This window comes from Bombina bombina, chromosome 2 (genome assembly GCF_027579735.1).
Source record: "Bombina bombina isolate aBomBom1 chromosome 2, aBomBom1.pri, whole genome shotgun sequence".
Taxonomy (NCBI): Eukaryota; Metazoa; Chordata; class Amphibia; order Anura; family Bombinatoridae; genus Bombina; species Bombina bombina.
In genome coordinates, this window is record NC_069500.1 from 323,170,267 (window position 1) to 323,191,009 (window position 20,743).

The following is a 20,743-nucleotide window of genomic DNA, read 5'->3' on the forward strand; positions in this document are numbered from 1 at the left end:
GTATTAAACATACAAAATAATACTAGATTTTTCACAACTGAGAAATCCCTTGTATAATTTTGAATGATTAGATTATACAGGTAGCCCTCAGTTTACACCGGGGTTAGGTTCCAGAAGGAATGGTTGTAAATCGAAACCGTTGTAAATTGAAACCCAGTTTATAATGTAAGTCAATGGGAAGTGAGGGAGTTAGGTTCCAGGCCCCTCTCAAAATTGTCATAAGTAACATCTAATACATTATTTTTAAAGCTTTGAAATGAAGACTTTAAATGCAAAACAGCATTATAAACCTAATAATATAGATTGTATCATCATCAAACTAAGTTTAATGAACAAAAACATTTGCTAAACATCACCTAATAAAATAATTACAGTTCTCTGCATTGTTAGCATGTTAGATAATATTGGGTCTGCACCTATTCTATGCATTTCAATCTGCAGTGATTAATAGGCAGTTAGGCACCCTCACCTCAAGCAGCTGGACACGAATATAATAGGGTGGCTTCTCGATCTTGTTGCTCGATAGGTCTGGTCTGCTCTGTATACACAGATCAATTTCAGTCTGCTAAGCCTGCATTACTTTGCTGGAACACAAGCAGACAGCTCCACCTACTGGCTATTTTAATTAGTGCACTGCTTTCCAATGCTTTTCATTAGCAGTCACATGACTGAAAAAAAGGTTGTTATTCTGAAACGGCGCAATCTGAACGGGCATAAACCGAGGGCCACATGTATTTGAATTGCGTATTATATTTGTGTATTATAAACCGGAGTATGACTAAGCCCTGAACCTGCCCTGTCTAATACACATTACTCCGCTAATGTGATCTGAGCATCTGCTTTGATAATTTTGTTTTACTTGTTTTGATTGATATAGACTTCTGGGTCTCCTGGCAGTGCATATTATGCCCAATTTTAATTATTTTTAATGTTGTGTTACTTTGATATAGTTTTTAAAGAGGTTTATTAAAAGTTATGTTTTATTATTTGGCCTCACCCATATGTTACTTTACCTACTATGTTAAGTGTGTACCAAATGGTGAATCTTTTTTTAGACATGTGCAATTAATTTATTTCCAAATCAAAATTTGGATGAAATTCGGGTGAATCGGAGATTCGGATTATTCAAATCTCCAAATCACCCTAGTACTGAAACAAAACGAATCCAAATTAATTTGTAATGAAACACCCCAATTAGTTCAGATTCATTTGTTTTATTCAAATGGCCATGGTGCAATGGTCTGACTCTCTGGACTAATCACAATTCCTTTGCCGTTCCATTTTTATTATAAAAAAAAGGAATAGAGATATATTACAAGTAAATATAGTGAGATAGAACAGTGAAATAATTACTTTTGTGTTGATTGGAACATCCGAATCAACATAACATAGAACGAATGAATCCGAACATAGCAAACTTCCGAATGCATCTGAAACTAATAACTGCTATAACGAATCAATCCAAATGCATCCGAAACTAATGACTGCTATATATACCGAATTGATACAAAATGCAACCAAAGGAAATTAAAAAATACCGAATCGATATGAAACGAAACTAAATTTTCGAACGTGTCTACTTTTTTCTTCTGTTTTGTTAACTTGTTATAAACTACACCTGGCACCCCCAATCACAGTTTAATTTCTGGAACTAGTATCCAGAATTGGGTTTGTTATTTGTTTGATAAATTACTGAATAAGGTTCTGTTATAAAACTATCTAGTATAAACTATTTATATTAAGGGTTACAGGAAGTGGCAGAGGGCACTCATAGACTGTTTATATTGGTATCAAGAGAATATTTTTTTTCACAGGTTATGAAGGACATAAATAAAGTGTGATGGACGATATTTACAAAAAATGAACTGCTTTATCAAGATATATAAATTCATTTTTTTAACTCTAATATCCCTTTAATTCTTTAATGCTTATCTTACCTGGCTTTAGACTATCCACAAGGATTTTGTGGGTTAAGTGTGATACTTTGGTAGCATTGCCAACACTTAGATCTCTTGTAGTAAGTACATCAAACTTGCAGAATGCATCAGAACCACATAATTTGTCCATTGATTCTTTAATCGGATCATTGGGATCTTCCGGTGCCGTAAAGATAGGCAAGAAATTGGCATCATGCTTTACTTTGTAATTGTCTATCAGGAACTTTGAATCGTAGGTAAATAGGGAGCTATTCGTGGTAACAGCCCCTAGAAGGGATACAATGTTAGAAGCTGATTATTCTACAATATATACATTTGCAGTACACCATATTTGACACTTAACAAGAAGTGCTTGATCCAAACAGTATGGTCATTACTTTTTATATCCCAAGTGTTCTCCCCAAGATGTTCAAAACATTTAATAGATTAGACAAAAAAAATTCTACACAAAGTATATCTCTATTATTGTTACAATGTAAACCACCTCCGCAGGAACCATTACTCACAGTCAGCACCAAGCTGAAACAGTTCCATAGGGCTCGCATTAGGAGACAAAGTACTGCCATTTCTAAAAGTGAAATCATCTGTGGGATGTTGGTTCATTACTCCCATAAGCCCCATTGTTTTGTTCTGGAATGCCTCAGGTAATAGGACTGATACACTCAGGAAACTTCCTTTTCCTCTCACTTCCACTCCAGCTCCAGAAGGGAACATCGTTGTAACATTCTTTTTAGAGGGAGAATATAGAAATACTCCTACAATTAAAACAGATATTAATAGTAAAATGAAATTAGCCAATTTGTTGATTGGTGGACATAAGTTACCAAACTAAACATTCATAGCTGACAGACAGAAAGCTGACAAAGCACAATATGTAGTTATATAAGCAGTGGCCCTTTAAAAGCAAGTAAATAAACTGACCCTACAAAAAATGTACAATAATAAAGGAAGAACCAATGAAAGTTGAAATAAAGTGTGATGGATAATATTAATCAAAAACACACTTATACATACATATATACATACCATATCATACACAAACATGCTCACACACCTACTCAGACATACAAGCAAACTTATATATACATACAAACACACTCATACATACATATATACATACATACATACCATACACAAACATGCTCATACACACTCACACACCTACTCAGACATACAAGCAAACTTATATATACATACAAACACACTCATACATACATATATATATACATACCATATCATACACAAACATGCTCACTCACACACCTAGTCAGACATACAAGCAAACTTATATATACATACAAACACACTTATACATACATATATACATACCATATCATACACAAACATGCTCACACACCTAGTCAGACATACAAGCAAACTTATATGTACATACAAACACACTCATACATACATATATATATATATATATATATATATATATATATATATATATATATATATATACATACCATATCATACACAAACATGCTCACTCACACACCTACTCAGACATACAAGCAAACTTATATGTACATACAGGGCCGCCACTAGAAATTTTGGGGCCCCTGACTCAACCATTGATCAGGGCCCCCCCCCTCCTTTGACATGTGCAATTTTTGACCAAGTGACTAAAATGTATATGCACTTTATTCTTAATTGTCTATTTAAACTTGGAAATGTTGTAAAGGTAGTAACATACACAAACACACACAGACACACTCATACACTGAAACACACAAACACACACTCACATAAGGATTCCCATATAGACTCTCTAGCAGACACGCAAAGAAACACACAAACACACTCAGACACAGAAACCCAAACAGACACTTAGCACTTGTTTACATTGACCTGACAAGTAATGAGGTAAACTACAGTTTTGTAAAAAAAGGAGATTTAGAAAATAAAATATGGAGTTCTGATTATCTTTTTGTAAAGGAAGATGACAACTAAATTTCGACAACAGCATGCAGTGGCTGAAAGGAAGGGCCCTGAACTGCCTAAATAATAATATAAAGGTTAAATGGTGGATTGGTTACTTCCGGAAAGGTCTTGTTAGTCTCAAAGTCTGTAGAAAGATGTGAATAATCAGTAGTAAGGTCAACATGTCCTAAAAAGGAACAGACAATGGACACACACACACAAACTCAAACTTGCACATACACCCAAGGAAACACTGACAGAGACAGCCTCAGAAAACACACAAAGACATATGCACACACACAGAGAGACAACCACATGAAAAACACAGAAAGACATACATACACACACCCTCACTGAGACATCCACAGAAAACACATACATACATACATACACACAAACAACCTCACAGAAACACCCATAGAAAAAGCTCAAAGACATATGCACACAACCTCACAGACATCCACAGAAAATGCACAAAGTCATACACACCCACCCTCACAGAGAGACCCACAGATAAAAATACATACACATAGAGACACAAACCAAAGCACAAAGACATAAACACATACACCCACAGAAACACTCACAGGAGGAAACATTTATGCACCTTGCATCCCCTAAATCAACAGTGTGTGACTTGCATGATAAAAAATGCAGAAATTAAGAGATCACTTTTTAAAGAATCATATTTGTAAATGTGCAAACAAAAATAATTCTGTGAATTCAAAATTGTACATTAATGAGCTGGGTAGATGGCTAGATGAAGAAAAGTACCTTTAAAAGGTTGACATATGTTTGTTTGTTTTTTTCCCATTTTCCCCAACCAAGAGCACCACTTCAAATATAGTGTACAAATTTTCCCATCTGTCAGCTGTACTTATAGATTTTGAAAATGCTGTACTCTATATGGTCTTGGTGGGACCATAAGCTGTGGTACTTATACCATTAGATCTGGTTAAATGCAGGATTTAGGCTTGTTGGTATGTATTTCAAAACTAAGTCAGCTGTAGTGTAAACTGAACAGTTTTAAGTTAAGCTGTCTCATTTCAAACACTGAGCAATCTTAGTCTGAGAGTATAAAATTTTATGCAGATGTAAAAATCTTAGATAAAATACCTCCTTGCATCTGGAAAGTCCTTGCATAAGGGGCAGTAAACTGGAATGTAATATATATATATATATATATATATATATATATATATATATATATATATATATATATATATATATATATATACATATATAAAATGCATATCTGCCAAAAGGGCATCTACCATTTGTGTATTGAGGAGGAAACATTTCTGCATGCTTTTAAATATAGAATTTCTACAGCATTGTCAAATAATCATAAATAAACTGCTGCTAAAAAAAAATGTTTTTATGGACCCCTGGCCCCACCATACAACTACTACCACACTGAAGTTACAATCCAAAATTGCACAAAGAAATAAAAAACATTTGCTAAGTAAGTCCACCTCCTCTTCAAATGAAAGTGATCTGACTCAGGCACACACTGTACAAAGTGCCAAGTCTGTCTCACACTGAGCATACTGGTTTAGTGCACACTAAGAAATCCTCTCAAATGCTAATACTTTACTACTTGTAATAACATTTCCCATGATCAATTAGCACTCTGCTGTAGTACCCACTGGTGGCTGCAAAAATTTAAAAAAAAAAAAAAAAAAATTTTTTTTTTTTTTTTTTTTTTTTTTTTTAGTTCTGCTGTAGTACCCACTGGTGGCTGCAAAAATGTAAAAAAAAAAAAAAAAAAATTTTTTTTTTTTTTTTTTTTTTTTTAGTACTGGCTCATTGGGCCCCTGACAGGAGTCACCCCTGTCACGCCCTGATGGCGGCCCTGTGTACATACAAACACACTCATACATACATATATACATACCATATCATACACAAACATGCTCACTCACACACCTACTCAGACATACAAGCAAACTTATATATACATACAAACACACTCATACATACATATATACATACCATATCATACACAAACATGCTCATACACACTCACACACCTACTCAGACATACAAGCAAGCTTATATGTACATACAAACACACTCATACATACATATATACATACCATACACAAACATGATCATACACACTCACACACCTAGTCAGACATAATGGAATATTTATCAAGCTCCCTATGGAGCTTGATGCCCCTTGATTCCAGCGAGCCTTCAGGCTCGCCGGAAAGAGAAGTTATGAAGCAGCGGTACGCCTCCTCTGAGGCTGCGGACAGAAATCAAGCTGATCAAATACGATTGGGTTGATTGACACCCCCTGCTAGCGGCCGCAAATCTGCAGGGGGCGGCATTGCACAATCAGTTCACAAGAACTGCTGGTGCAATGATAAATGCCGACAGAGTATGCTGTCGGTATTTATCGATGTGCGGCGGACATGATATGCTACTTTGTATCATGTCCGCTCGCACATTGATAAATATGCCCCATACAGGCAAACTTATACATACATACAAACACACCCATAAGCATATACACATACATACATACACACACATACTCATGCATACAAAAACACATACACACACACTCATACATACATACCTACACTTGTACATATATACACAAATATACTCATACATACACAAACACAAATACAAACACATAAATACTCATTCATACATACACAAACACAATCACATACATTCATACACATACAAAATGAGCTGGAAAAAAAGGTAATGAAATGTGGAAAGGAGATAGAAAAAGTCCTAAATATAAGCATTACCATCAGTCCTTGCAAACTGCATGTCCTTGCAGTTGCTCTGGCTAATATCAAAGGAGTTCTTCAGTTACTAAAATAGGGACATTTTAATAAGGCTTAGACAAGGGCAAATATTAAAGGAAAAATATTATATATATATATATATATATATATATATATATACACCTCTACGGCCACTTTATTAGGTACACCTTGCTATTACCGGGTTGGACCCCCTTTTGCCTTTATAATTGCCTTAATTCTTTGTGGCATAGATCCAACAAGGTGTTGGAAACATTCCTCAGAGATTTTGGTCCATACTGACATGATAGCATCACGCAGTTTCTGCAGATTTGACGGCTGCACATCCATGATGCAAATCTCCCATTCCACCACATCCCAAAGGTGCTCTATTGGATTGAGATCTGGTGACTGTGGAGGCCATTGGAGTACAGTGAACTCATTGAGGCCTATTTAACAAATGTCTATCGGACCTGATCCGACATTGTGGATCAGGTCCGACAGACATTGCTTAATGCGGAGAGCAATACGCTCACCGTATTCAGCATTGCACCAGCAGCTCACAAGAGCTGCTGGTGCAATGCTGAATATGGACAGCGTATTGCTCTCCGCATTAAGCGATGTATGTCAGACCTGATGCGCAATGTCAGACCTGATCCAACATTGCGGATCAGGTCCGACAGACATCACTTAATGCGGAGAGCAATAAGCTCTCCGTATTCAGCATTGCACCAGCAGCTCACAAGAGCTGCTAGTGCAATGCCGCCCCCTGCAGACTTGCGGCCAATGGGCTGCCAGCAGGGGGTGTCACTCAACCCAATCGTACTCGATCGGGTTGAATTCCAGCTCTGAGCAGGCGGACAGGGTTATGGAGCAGCGGTCTTTGTGTAAAGGGAAGGATGGACATTGTCAGCAACATTACTCAGGTAGGCAGTGGCATTTAAATGATGCTCAATTGATACCAATGGGCCCAAAGTGTGCCAAGAAAATATCCCCCATTACATCGCCACCATTAGCCTGAACCGTTGATACAAGGCAGGAAGGATCCATGCTTTCATGTTGTTTACTCCAAATTCTGACGCTACCATCTGAATGTCGCAGCTGAAATCAAGACTCATCAGACCAGGCAACGTTTTTCCAATCTTCTATTGTCCAATTTTGGTCAGCCTGTGCGAATTGTAGCCTCAGTTTCCTGTTCTTGGCTGACAGGAGTGGCACCCGGTGTGGTTTGCTGCTGTAGTCTATCTGCTTCAAGGTTCAATGTGTTGTGAGTTCAGAGATGGTATTCTGCATACCTTGGTTGTAACGAGTGGTTATTTGAGTTACCCATTCTCCTCTGACCTCTGACATCAACAAGGCATTTTCGTCCACACACCTGCCGCTCACTGAATTTTCTCTTTTTCGAACCATTCTCTGTAAACCCTAGAGATGGTTGTGGATGAAAATCCCATAAGATCAGCAGTTTTTTAAATACTCAGACCATCCGATCTGGCACCAACAACCATGCCACGTTTACTTAAATCCCCTTTCCTCCCCATTCTGATGCTTGGTTTGAACTTCAGCAAGTCGTCTTCACCACGTCTAGATGCCTAAATGCCTCGAGTTGCTGCCATGTGATTGGCTGATTAGCAATTTGTGTTACCTAGCAATTGAACAGGTGTACCTAATAAAATGGGCAGTGAGTGTGTGTATATATATATATATATATATATATATATATACAGTCATGGCCAAAATATTGGCACCCCTGCATTTCTGTCAGATAATGCGCCACTTAGAAAATTGTTGCAATTAAAAATGTTTAGGCATTCTCATGTTTATTTCTTTTGTTTATATTGGTATGACACAAAAAAGTGGAGAAAAAAAGCCAAATCTGACACATTCCAAAATTTCAAAAATAGACTGGATAAAATTATTGGCACCTTCTCAAAATTGTAAGAAATAATTCCATTTCAAGTTTGTGATGTTCCTGTAATTTGTAATCAAACTCACCTGTATCAATTAACAGGTGCTGACAATATATAAATCACACCGGCAACCAGTTAAAATGATGAAAAATTGACTCAACCTTTCTGTTGTGTGTCTTTGTGTGCAACACTGAGCATAGAGAAAATAATAAGCAGAGAAGAATTGTCTGAGGATTTGAGAACAAAAATTGAGGAAAAGCATGGACAATCTCCAGAAATCCATCTTCAAAAATCTTAATGTTCCTGTGTCCACTGTGCACAACATTGTCAAGAAGTTTACAGCCCATGGCTGTAGCTAATCTCCCTGGACATGGACGAAAGAGAAAAATTGATCAAAGATTGCAACGAAGGATTGTTCGAATGGTGGATAAAGAACCTTGATCAACTTCCAGACAAATTCAAGCTGACCTTCAGGCACAGGGTACAAAAGTGTCGACCTGCACTATACGTTGCCATCTGAATGAAAAGGGACGCTATGGAAGAAGACCCAAGAGGACCCCACTGCTGACACAGAAACATAAAAAAGCCAGATTGGAGTTTGCCAAAACATACCTGAGGAAGCCAAAATCCTTTTGGGAGAATGTGCTGTGGACAGATGAAACAAAATTACAGCTTTTTGGTAAAGCCCATCATTCTACTGTTTTCAGAAAAAGAAATGAGGCTTTTAAAGAAAAGAATACAGTCCCTACAGTCAAGCATAGTGGAGGTTCACTGATGTTTTGGGGTTGCTTTGCTGCTTCAGGCACAGGATGTCTTGACTGTGTTCATGGCATTATAAAATCTTAAGACTGCCAAAGAACTCTGTGTTGCAATGTAGGGCCCAGTCACAGTGTCAGAAAGTTGGGTCTCCGTCAGACGCCATGGGTCTTACAGTAGTATAATGACCCAAAGCATAAGTCAAAAAGCACCCAGAAATGGTTTAAGACAAAGTGTTGGAGAGTACTGAACTGGCCTGCAATGAGTCCAGATCTCAATCCCATAGAGTACCTGAGGAGAGATCTCAAAACAGAAGTTTGGAAAAGGAACCCTTCCAATCTGATAGACCTGGAGCAGTTGGCAAAAGAAGAGTGGTCCAAAATTCCAGTAGAGAGGTGTAAGAAACTCATTGATGGTTACAGGAAGTACTTGATTTCAGTTATTTTCTCCAAGGGGTATGTTACCAAATATTAAATTGAGGGTGCCAATAATTTTGTCCAGTCTTTCTTCTGTTAAGTGTGATCAGTCCACGGGTCATCATTACTTCTGGGATATTAACTGCTCCCCTACAGGAAGTGCAAGAGGATTCACCCAGCAGAGCTGCATATAGCTCCTCCCCTCTACGTCACTCCCAGTCATTCTCTTGCACCCAGCAACTAGATAGGTCATGTGAGAGGACTATGGTGATTATACTTAGTTTTATATCTTCAATCAAAAGTTTGTTATTTTAAAATAGCACCGGAGTGTGTTATTACCTCTCTGGCAGAGTTTGAGGAAGAATCTACCAGAGTTTTGCTATGATTTTAGCCGGAGTAGTTAAGATCATATTGCTGTTCTCGGCCATCTGAGGAGTGAGGTAAACTTCAGATCAGGGGACAGCGGGCAGATGAATCTGCATAGAGGTATGTAGCAGTTTTTATTTTCTGACAATGGAATTGATGAGAAAATCCTGCCATACCGATATAATGTCATGTATGTATACTTTACACTTCAGTATTCTGGGAGAATGGTACTTCACTAGAATTACACTGTAAGAAAGACATAAAGCTGTTTAATAACTAGAGATTATGTTTAACGTTTTTGCTGGAATGTAAAATCGTTTTCATTTGCTGAGGTACTGAGTGAATAAATGTTTGGGCACCATTTTTCCACTTGGCAGTTGCTTAAATCTGTTTTTTCTGTCAGTTTCTGTTCTCCCTCACTGCTGTGTGTGTGGGGGAGGGGCGCTTTTACTATGCATCAAATATTTCAGTCAGCAACTCATTGTATTCCCTGCATGATCTGGTTCATCTCTACAGAGCTCAGGGGTCTTCAAAACTTATTTTGAGGGAGGTAATTTCTCTCAGCAGAGCTGTGAGAATTATAGTTTGACTGAAATAAAAACTTTTATTCTGTAATTTGTTTCCTGCTTTCAGAAATTGTTATCTTTGCTAATGGGATTAAACCTTTGCTAAAGTTGTGTTGTTTACAAGGATTGAGGCTATAACTGTTTCAATTTATTAATTTTTAACTGTCATAGATCTTCTGTGCTTCTTAAAGGCACAGTACGTTTTAATATTATTCTATTTGAATTGTATTTCCAAGTTGCAAGTTTATTTGCTAGTGTGTTAAACATGTCTGATTCAGAAGATGATACCTGTGTCATTTGTTGCAATGCCAAAGTGGAGCCCAATAGAAATTTATGTACTAACTGTATTGATGCTACTTTAAATAAAAATCAATCTGTACAAATTGAACAAATTTCACCAAACAACGAGGGGAGAGTTATGCCGACTAACTCGCCTCACGTGTCAGTACCTACATCTCCCGCTCAGAGGGAGGTGCGTGATATTGTAGCGCCGAGTACAGCTGGGCGGCCATTACAAATCACATTACAGGATATGGCTACTGTTATGACTGAAGTTTTGGCTAAATTACCAGAACTAAAAGGTAAGCGTGATCACTCTGGGGTGAGAACAGAGTGCGCTGATAATATTAGGGCCATGTCAGACACTGCGTCACAGGTGGCAGAACATGAGGACGGAGAACTTCATTCTGTGGGTGACGGTTCTGATCCAAACAGACTGGATTCAGATATTTCAAATTTTAAATTTAAACTGGAAAACCTCCGTGTATTACTAGGGGAGGTGTTAGCGGCTCTGAATGATTGTAACACAGTTGCAATACCAGAGAAAATGTGTAGGTTGGATAAATATTTTGCGGTACCGACGAGTACTGAGGTTTTTCCTATACCTAAGAGACTTACTGAAATTGTTACTAAGGAGTGGGATAGACCCGGTGTGCCGTTCTCACCCCCTCCGATATTTAGAAAAATGTTTCCAATAGACGCCACCACAAGGGACTTATGGCAAACGGTCCCTAAGGTGGAGGGAGCAGTTTCTACTTTAGCTAAGCGTACCACTATCCCGGTGGAGGATAGCTGTGCTTTTTCAGATCCAATGGATAAAAAGTTAGAGGGTTACCTTAAGAAAATGTTTGTTCAACAAGGTTTTATATTGCAACCCCTTGCATGCATTGCGCCGATCACGGCTGCAGCGGCATTCTGGATTGAGTCTCTGGAAGAGAACATTGGTTCAGCTACTCTGGACGACATTACGGACAGGCTTAGAGTCCTTAAACTAGCTAATTCATTCATTTCGGAGGCCGTAGTACATCTTACTAAACTTACGGCGAAGAATTCAGGATTCGCCATTCAGGCACGCAGGGCGCTGTGGCTAAAATCCTGGTCAGCTGATGTTACTTCTAAGTCTAAATTGCTTAATATACCTTTCAAAGGGCAGACCTTATTCGGGCCCGGGTTGAAAGAGATTATCGCTGACATTACAGGAGGTAAAGGCCATGCCCTGCCTCAGGACAAAGCCAAAGCCAAGACTAGACAGTCTAGTTTTCGTTCCTTTCGTAATTTCAAAGCAGGAGCAGCATCAACTTCCTCTGCACCAAAACAGGAAGGAGCTGTTGCTCGCTACAGACAAGGCTGGAAACCTAACCAGTCCTGGAACAAGGGCAAGCAGACTAGGAAACCTGCTGCTGCCCCCAAAACAGCATGAATTGAGGGCCCCCGATCCGGGATCGGATCTAGTGGGGGGCAGACTTTCTCTCTTCGCCCAGGCTTGGGCAAGAGATGTTCAGGATCCCTGGGCGCTAGAGATAATATCTCAGGGATACCTTCTGGACTTCAAATACTCTCCTCCAAGAGAGAGATTTCATCTGTCAAGATTGTCAACAATCCAGACAAAGAAAGAGGCTTTTCTACGCTGCGTACAAGAGCTCTTGTTAATGGGAGTAATCCATCCAGTTCCACGATCGGAACAGGGACAGGGGTTTTACTCAAATCTGTTTGTGGTTCCCAAAAAAGAGGGAACTTTCAGACCAATCCTGGACTTAAAGATCCTAAACAAATTCCTAAGAGTTCCATCGTTCAAGATGGAGACTATTCGGACAATTTTACCTATGATCCAAGAGGGTCAGTACATGACCACTGTAGATTTAAAAGATGCTTACCTGCACATACCGATTCACAAAGATCATTACCGGTACCTAAGGTTTGCCTTCCTAGACAGGCATTACCAGTTTGTGGCTCTTCCATTCGGATTGGCTACAGCGCCAAGAATCTTCACAAAGGTTCTGGGTGCTCTTCTGGCGGTACTAAGACAGCGGGGAATCTCGGTAGCTCCATACCTAGACGACATTCTGATACAAGCTTCAAGCTTTCAAACTGCCAAATCTCATACAGAGTTAGTGCTGGCATTTCTAAGGTCACATTGATGGAAGGTGAACGAAAAGAAAAGTTCACTCGTTCCACTCACAAGAGTTCCCTTCCTGGGGACTCTTATAGATTCTGTAGAAATGAAGATTTACCTGACAGAGGACAGGCTATCAAGACTTCAAAGTGCTTGCCGCACTCTTCATTCCATTCAACACCCGTCAGTGGCTCAATGTATGGAGGTAATCGGCTTAATGGTAGCGGCAATGGACATAGTACCTTTTGCACGCTTACACCTCAGACCACTGCAACTGTGCATGCTAGGTCAGTGGAATGGGGATTACTCAGACTTATCCCCTTCTCTGAATCTGGATCAAGAGACCAGAAATTCTCTTCTATGGTGGCTTTCTCGGCCACACCTGTCCAGGGGGATGCCATTCAGCAGACCAGACTGGACAATTGTAACAACAGACGCCAGCCTTCTAGGTTGGGGTGCCGTCTGGAATTCCCTGAAGGCTCAGGGACTATGGAGTCAGGAGGAGAGTCTCCTGCCAATAAACATTCTGGAATTGAGAGCAGTTCTCAATGCCCTCCTGGCTTGGCCCCAGTTGACAACTCGGGGGTTCATCAGGTTTCAGTCGGACAACATCACGACTGTAGCTTACATCAACCATCAGGGAGGGACAAGAAGCTCCCTAGCTATGATGGAAGTATCAAAGATAATTCGCTGGGCAGAGTCTCACTCTTGCCACCTGTCAGCAATCCACATCCCGGGAGTGGAGAACTGGGAGGCGGATTTCTTAAGTCGTCAGACTTTTCATCCGGGGGAGTGGGAACTTCATCCGGAGGTCTTTGCCCAAATACTTCGACGTTGGGGCAAACCAGAGATAGATCTCATGGTGTCTCGACAGAAAGCCAAGCTTCCTCGTTACGGGTCCAGATCCAGGGATCCAGGAGCAGTCCTGATAGATGCTCTGACAGCACCTTGGGACTTCAGGATGGCTTACGTGTTTCCACCCTTCCCGTTGCTTCCTCGATTGATAGCCAGAATCAAACAAGAGAGAGCATCAGTGATTCTAATAGCACCTGCGTGGCCACGCAGGACTTGGTATGCAGACCTGGTGGACATGTCATCCTGTCCGCCTTGGTCTCTACCTCTGAAACAGGACCTTCTGATACAGGGTCCCTTCAAACATCAAAATCTAACTTCTCTGAAGCTGACTGCTTGGAAATTGAACGCTTAATTTTATCAAGACGTGGGTTTTCTGAGTCAGTTATTAGTACCTTAATACAGACTAGGAAACCTGTTACCAGAAAGATTTACCATAAGATATGGCGTAAATACCTACATTGGTGTGAATCCAAAGGTTACTCTTGGAGTAAGGTTAGGATTCTTAGGATATTGTCTTTTCTACAAGAAGGTTTAGAAAAGGGTTTATCTGCTAGTTCATTAAAGGGACAGATCTCAGCTCTGTCCATTCTGTTACACAAACGTCTGTCAGAAGTTCCTGACGTCCAGGCTTTTTGTCAGGCTTTGGCCAGGATTAAGCCTGTGTTTAAAACTGTTGCTCCACCATGGAGTTTAAACCTTGTTCTTAATGTTTTACAGGGCGTTTCGTTTGAACCCCTTCATTCCATTGATATAAAGTTGTTATCTTGGAAAGTTCTATTTTTAATGGCTATTTCCTCGGCTCGAAGAGTCTCTGAATTATCAGCCTTACATTGTGATTCTCCTTATTTGATTTTTCATTCGGATAAGGTAGTCCTGCGTACTAAACCTGGGTTCTTACCTAAGGTAGTTACTAACAGGAATATCAATCAAGAGATTGTTGTTCCTTCTTTATGCCCAAATCCTTCTTCAAAGAAGGAACGTCTACTGCACAACCTGGATGTAGTCCGGGCTCTAAAATTTTACTTGCAGGCAACTAAGGAATTCCGACAAACGTCTTCTCTGTTTGTCATTTACTCTGGGCAGAGGAGAGGTCAAAAAGCTTCCGCTACCTCTCTTTCTTTTTGGCTTCGTAGCATAATTCGTTTAGCTTATGAGACTGCTGGACAGCAGCCCCCTGAAAGAATTACAGCTCATTCTACTAGAGCTGTGGCTTCCACTTGGGCCTTCAAGAATGAGGCCTCTGTTGAACAGATTTGCAAGGCTGCAACTTGGTCTTCGCTTCATACTTTTTCCAAATTTTACAAATTTGACACTTTTGCTTCATCGGAGGCTATTTTTGGGAGAAAGGTTCTTCAGGCAGTGGTTCCTTCTGTATAAAGAGCCTGCCTATCCCTCCCGTCATCCGTGTACTTTTGCTTTGGTATTGGTATCCCAGAAGTAATGATGACCCGTGGACTGATCACACTTAACAGAAGAAAACATAATTTATGCTTACCTGATAAATTCCTTTCTTCTGTAGTGTGATCAGTCCACGGCCCGCCCTGTTTTTAAGGCAGGTAAATATTTTTTAATTTATACTCCAGTCACCACTTCACCCTTGGCTTTTCCTTTCTCGTTGGTCCTTGGTCGAATGACTGGGAGTGACGTAGAGGGGAGGAGCTATATGCAGCTCTGCTGGGTGAATCCTCTTGCACTTCCTGTAGGGGAGCAGTTAATATCCCAGAAGTAATGATGACCCGTGGACTGATCACACTACAGAAGAAAGGAATTTATCAGGTAAGCATAAATTATGTTATTTTGGAGTTTTGCGTGGAATGTGTCAGATTTGGCTTTTTTTGTGTCATACCAATACAAACAAAAGAAATAAACAAGAAAATGCCTAAACATTTGTAATTGAAACTATTTTCTGGGCAAGTGGTGCATTATCTGACAGAAATGCAGGGGTGCCAATATTTTTGGGCATGGCTGTATATATAAAAGCAAAGCAAAATCTTTTGAATATATTACAAAGGATCTTACAGTGCTCAAGGATCATTTTAGAGTACCTCACATGAGCTGAGAGGTTTCGAATATCAGGGACTCCCCAATTTATTGTAGATCTCTTCTGTTTTACTTTTCTAAAGGGGGCATGCAACCCAAAATGTTTCTTAAATGATTGGAAACGCGCATGTAATTTTAGACAGCAATCATATTAGCCAAAATTGAAAATTAAAAATGAATTGCCTGCCCATATTGAACATGGATCCTGTTCTTACTCAGGTTATTTCTACAGGAGTAAAATGTGTACCAAGAAAGGCCAAAATAATTGGTAACTATGTAGCTCCTTCTTGTCTACCCGAAAAAAGGTCACTACATGGCTTAAAAGCAGATTAGGTTTTTATAAGTGTAGAGCAAGGGTTTGCAAAACTTGTGAGGGAGATACATTTAGATCATATGTTACTGATAGAGAATATAAAATCAAGTATACACTCAATTGCAGATCCACACATGTTATATACCTCCTGACTTGAAGGGGGTGCCAAATACAATATATAGGCAAAACCAAGAGGGCCCTAAAGGACAGGGCACTTGAACATATCAGGGACATTGATGACTCTGATGTGTTCACCTCTGTGGCATCACATTTTAAATATGAGCATGGTGGTGATTCATAGCTAGCGTCTTTTCAAACAATTGATCATGTATCATTTATTTATGCAAAAAAGAGGTAAAACGGATTTTATTCCTAAATACCAGGTCACCTGATGGTTTGAATATAGAGGCTGATCTTAATTTATTTGTCTAATGTAAAATAATTATGTATATACATGTTTGTTTCCATGAGGGTTGGTGATATTCATATTTAAAATTGCAATTAGAACATTGTTATATTTCTTTTAGCCTGTTTATGTATCCTTTATTAGATTGGACATTGAAACTCTTTTTATACATGTATTATTTTAATATTTTTTGCTATTAGCTTATTAGCTGCCTTTATATTCTGTGTCATGTGTGTCTTTCTTTCTAGCCAGTACAGGGTTAATTTTGCATAATGTGTTTTCAATTAACCTCAGGCTTTATAAGGGCATTTGACAAACTAGATTTTGTAGAAGTGATCAAGTGCGGTAGTCCCGCATGAAACGCGTATGCTGTTTGTTGTTGTCCTTCTGATCATCTCTATACTGGAGTGATCAGTTTAGTGTAACTTTCATTACTATATTTTTGTTTGGTTTTATGTGCACGTTACCAATAAACACGTTGATTTTTTTTATCTATTCTCTGGAGGATTTTTTCGTTCATACTCAGTGCAGCCAGATACTCTGTTTCTTATACATGGCTTTTTGCTGAAACTAGTGTCTTGGGCGGAGACACTTTCTCCTTGGCTCCTGGAGTTTGATTGATAGTGCTTTAGGGGGCGTGACATTGTGCACACACTGAAGACACGCTAATCACGGAACAGCGAGGCTCGTAAGCACCGCTTGGTTTTTTCATTTATTCACCTAATTACCTACACCTGTCACTGATTCATTCATGATGATCTTACCTTTTAGGTCCATCCAACTACGCACAAGGCTGAGCACCTCTTCATTCAGGAGAACCTCCAGATTTCCTGTGGTGTCTGCTAGACGTACTTCAATTACATCTGAGTTTCCTTCCTTCATGGCAACTGAGGAAAATCCAGTTACTGAAGCTGTAGATCCTGCAAAACCAATAATTTGTTATCAAAGTCATGTTTCAGGTTTTATGATTTAATTGTATGTTGTCAATGTCTCTCATTAATTTAACTTTAGCACATACTGTATGTTTAGTAATAAATTAAATGGTAAAAAGGGTTTTGTAATTGTGTAGTCCATACCCCAATAGGTCTGTTTCTGCATTGTCTTTCACATAGCTTCATTTTCCTTCTGCCTTATTAATTTTCCCACCCTTTCTCTAACATAGCCAAGCCCTATTTTCAGGTAAAAAATACTAATTGCTGCTAGCCTAAAGGATGAGGTTCTCATAACAGTATATACATTCTTTTAATATGAGAATATTTAGATACACATTTGAGTGCTTCCTGAGTGCTTCGCCAAAAATGGGCTAGATTACAAGTGGCAGGCTAACTGTTGCGCACTAGCGAAAAGGGGTTTATTGTGGCTCTTTGCGCACATCAGAAGTAGCAAGCTTATTACAGGGTGAAAGTAAACGCTTTCGGTAGAGGGCAATGGAATATAACATGTGTTGGGTTACCGTGACTTTTGAGCTCTGGTTTACTGTTATGCTCGACTAAAAAGTGGGGAAAAAAACATCAAAAATAAATGTAATGGTACAGTTACAATCATAACAACACTGTCTGATAAAAATGATTTAAAAAAAAATTATGCATAAAAAGTTATAAGGGCTCAAAAATATGAGGTCTCAGGTCAAGGACTGCAAAAGGCTTTAACATAGAGATACATATATACATATTTTTAAATATATATATATATAGTTTATTGTATGTATCCCTATATATTTTGCACTCTTGTCTCTTGCTTTTAAACATACCAATAAACTTTGACTTTTAAGCACAAGGACTCAGCACATTGGTGCTGCTGCTTTCAAAAAAAGTGATTGCAGCCACTCCGACACTCTCAAATTGGATAAGACAAAAAATCCTCTAACAGGATATCCTCTTTGCTTATAAAAGCAATCCTATTTTTTTTTTTTTTTTAAATCAAATAGTGATTTTCACTAACAGGTCCCTTTAGCGCTTATTCTATTCCTTTCTATATATATATATATATATATATATATATATATATATATATATATATATATATATATATATATATATATATATATATATATATATATATATATATATATATATATATATATATATATATTATTGGAAGAAAGAAAAACGAGGAACTGCAGGCTCTGTTTTCCAAAGTGGTTAGTTTAATGAACAGTTTAGTGAGATACACAGTCACAGTGTGCAGGGCTGGATCTGACGCGACGCGTTTCCCACATGCTCACATGCGCTTCATCAGAGATGTATGTATATATATATATGTGTGTGTATACATATGTATTTATATGTGTATAGATATATTTACTGAGATATATAAACATATAAAAATAAATACACTTGTATACACTTTGGATGATGAGTAATAAAAACTTGGGGTTTAGTTGTTTTTTTTAAGGGCTTTAGTTTTAGCATCAGGTTTTTTTTTTTTTAATTTTAGTTTTAAGATAGCAGTTTTTAGGAGGGGGTTATTTTTTAGGTTACTTTAGTTTCAGAAGAGGGGTACTTTAAAAACACAGAATAGAAAACATAAAAATAATATCTACTTTTAATTTGAATGCTGCAGTTGGTATGAAAAACAATGTAACTATTATAATGAAAATGAAGAATAATTAACGTCTATTTATTTTATTCTGTATTCTGTGTGTGATGATGTTTATTATTGTACTGCTTTAGTATAGAGTTTTTTTAGGGGGGCTTTTTTATTTTTTAGGTTACTTTAGTTTTAGGAAAGGGGTTTTAGTGGGCTTTTTTTAGCGACTTTTTAAACTGTATAATGTTCTTTTTAATTTAGGCGGCTTATTGTTATGGGGCTGTGGAGGTTTAAGGGTTATTAGTGTAGAGGGTTTATTGTGATGGGTGTTGTGGCTGATATGAGGTTAATAGTTTAGAGGGTTTATTGTGATGTTGTTGTGGCAGTATAGAGGTTAATAGTGTAGGGTGTTTATATTGCAATGGGGGTTGTGGTGGTTTAGGAATTAATAGTGTACGGGGTTTGTATGGTGATGGGGGCTATGGCGGATAATACTATAGTGAAAATAGGACATGAATAATACAGCTGTGGAGATGTGGGTATATTAAACATGTATATACGGGGGCGGAGCAAGCTCAGATACCGAGCGGTCGCACAACACCATAGCGCCGTGAATAAAACCTACAAAAACTTGACTATTAGACCGCTGAAATCTGCAGTACAATTAGCTTCATCGCTAACTACCAACAAGTTTTAACCTCAGACCGGCATTTGACAACGAAGAAATTACATATCTACATCGGCAATCTATGTAAAGAACCCCAAGAGCGGCCATATTATGACCCACAAGGTGATTTATTAACGAGCGAGTGGAACCACAGATTACCTTGCACATAGAACTGGAATACTTACTTTTGACAGCTGATACATGGCTGACATCTAGCAATGAGTAAGCTTAAAGAGTAGAGAGGAGCCCGCAAATCATCCTGGCTTACACCGCTTAGGCTGCACCTATATTCCAGCGCTGGCTATATAGATTGCACTAGGAAAGTGGTGTCTCACCTATCTAACGGCTAGATTTAGAGTTTGGCGTTAGCCGTGAAAACCAGCGTTAGAGGCTCCTAACGCTGGTTTTAGGCTACCGCCGGTATTTGGAGTCAGTGATTAAAGGGTCTAACGCTCACTTTTCAGCCGCGACTTTTCCATACCGCAGATCCCCTTACGTCAATTGCGTATCCTATCTTTTCAATGGGATCTTTCTAACGCTGGTATTTAGAGTCGTTTCTGAAGTGAGCGTTAGAGCTCTAACGACAAAACTCCAGCCGCCTGAAAAAAGCAGGAGTTAAGAGCTTTCTGGGCTAACGCCGGTTCATAAAGCTCTTAACTACTGTACTCTAAAGTACACTAACACCCATAAACTACCTATGTACCCCTAAACCGAGGTCCCCCCACATCGCCGCCACTCGATTAAATTTTTTTAACCCCTAATCTGCCGACCGCCACCTACGTTACACTTATGTACCCCTAATCTGCTGCCCCTAACCCCGCCGACCCCTATATTACATTTATTAACCCCTAATCTGCCCCCCACAACGTCGCCGCCAGCTACTTACAATAATTAAC

General features: G+C 38.8%; 1 protein-coding gene across 1 annotated transcript in view; it reads right to left on the reverse strand.

Annotated features, from left to right (window-relative positions):
* Positions 1 to 20,743, reverse strand: part of SUSD2 (sushi domain containing 2) — a 307,943-nt gene that overhangs the window by 141,944 nt on the left and 145,256 nt on the right. The window contains exons 22-24 of the mRNA XM_053699745.1: positions 17,416 to 17,571; positions 2,444 to 2,692; positions 1,938 to 2,204 (exon numbers count right to left, since the gene is read on the reverse strand). Of these exons, the coding sequence (XP_053555720.1) occupies positions 1,938 to 2,204; positions 2,444 to 2,692; positions 17,416 to 17,571 (672 nt within the window). The remainder of the gene's footprint in view (positions 1 to 1,937; positions 2,205 to 2,443; positions 2,693 to 17,415; positions 17,572 to 20,743) is intronic.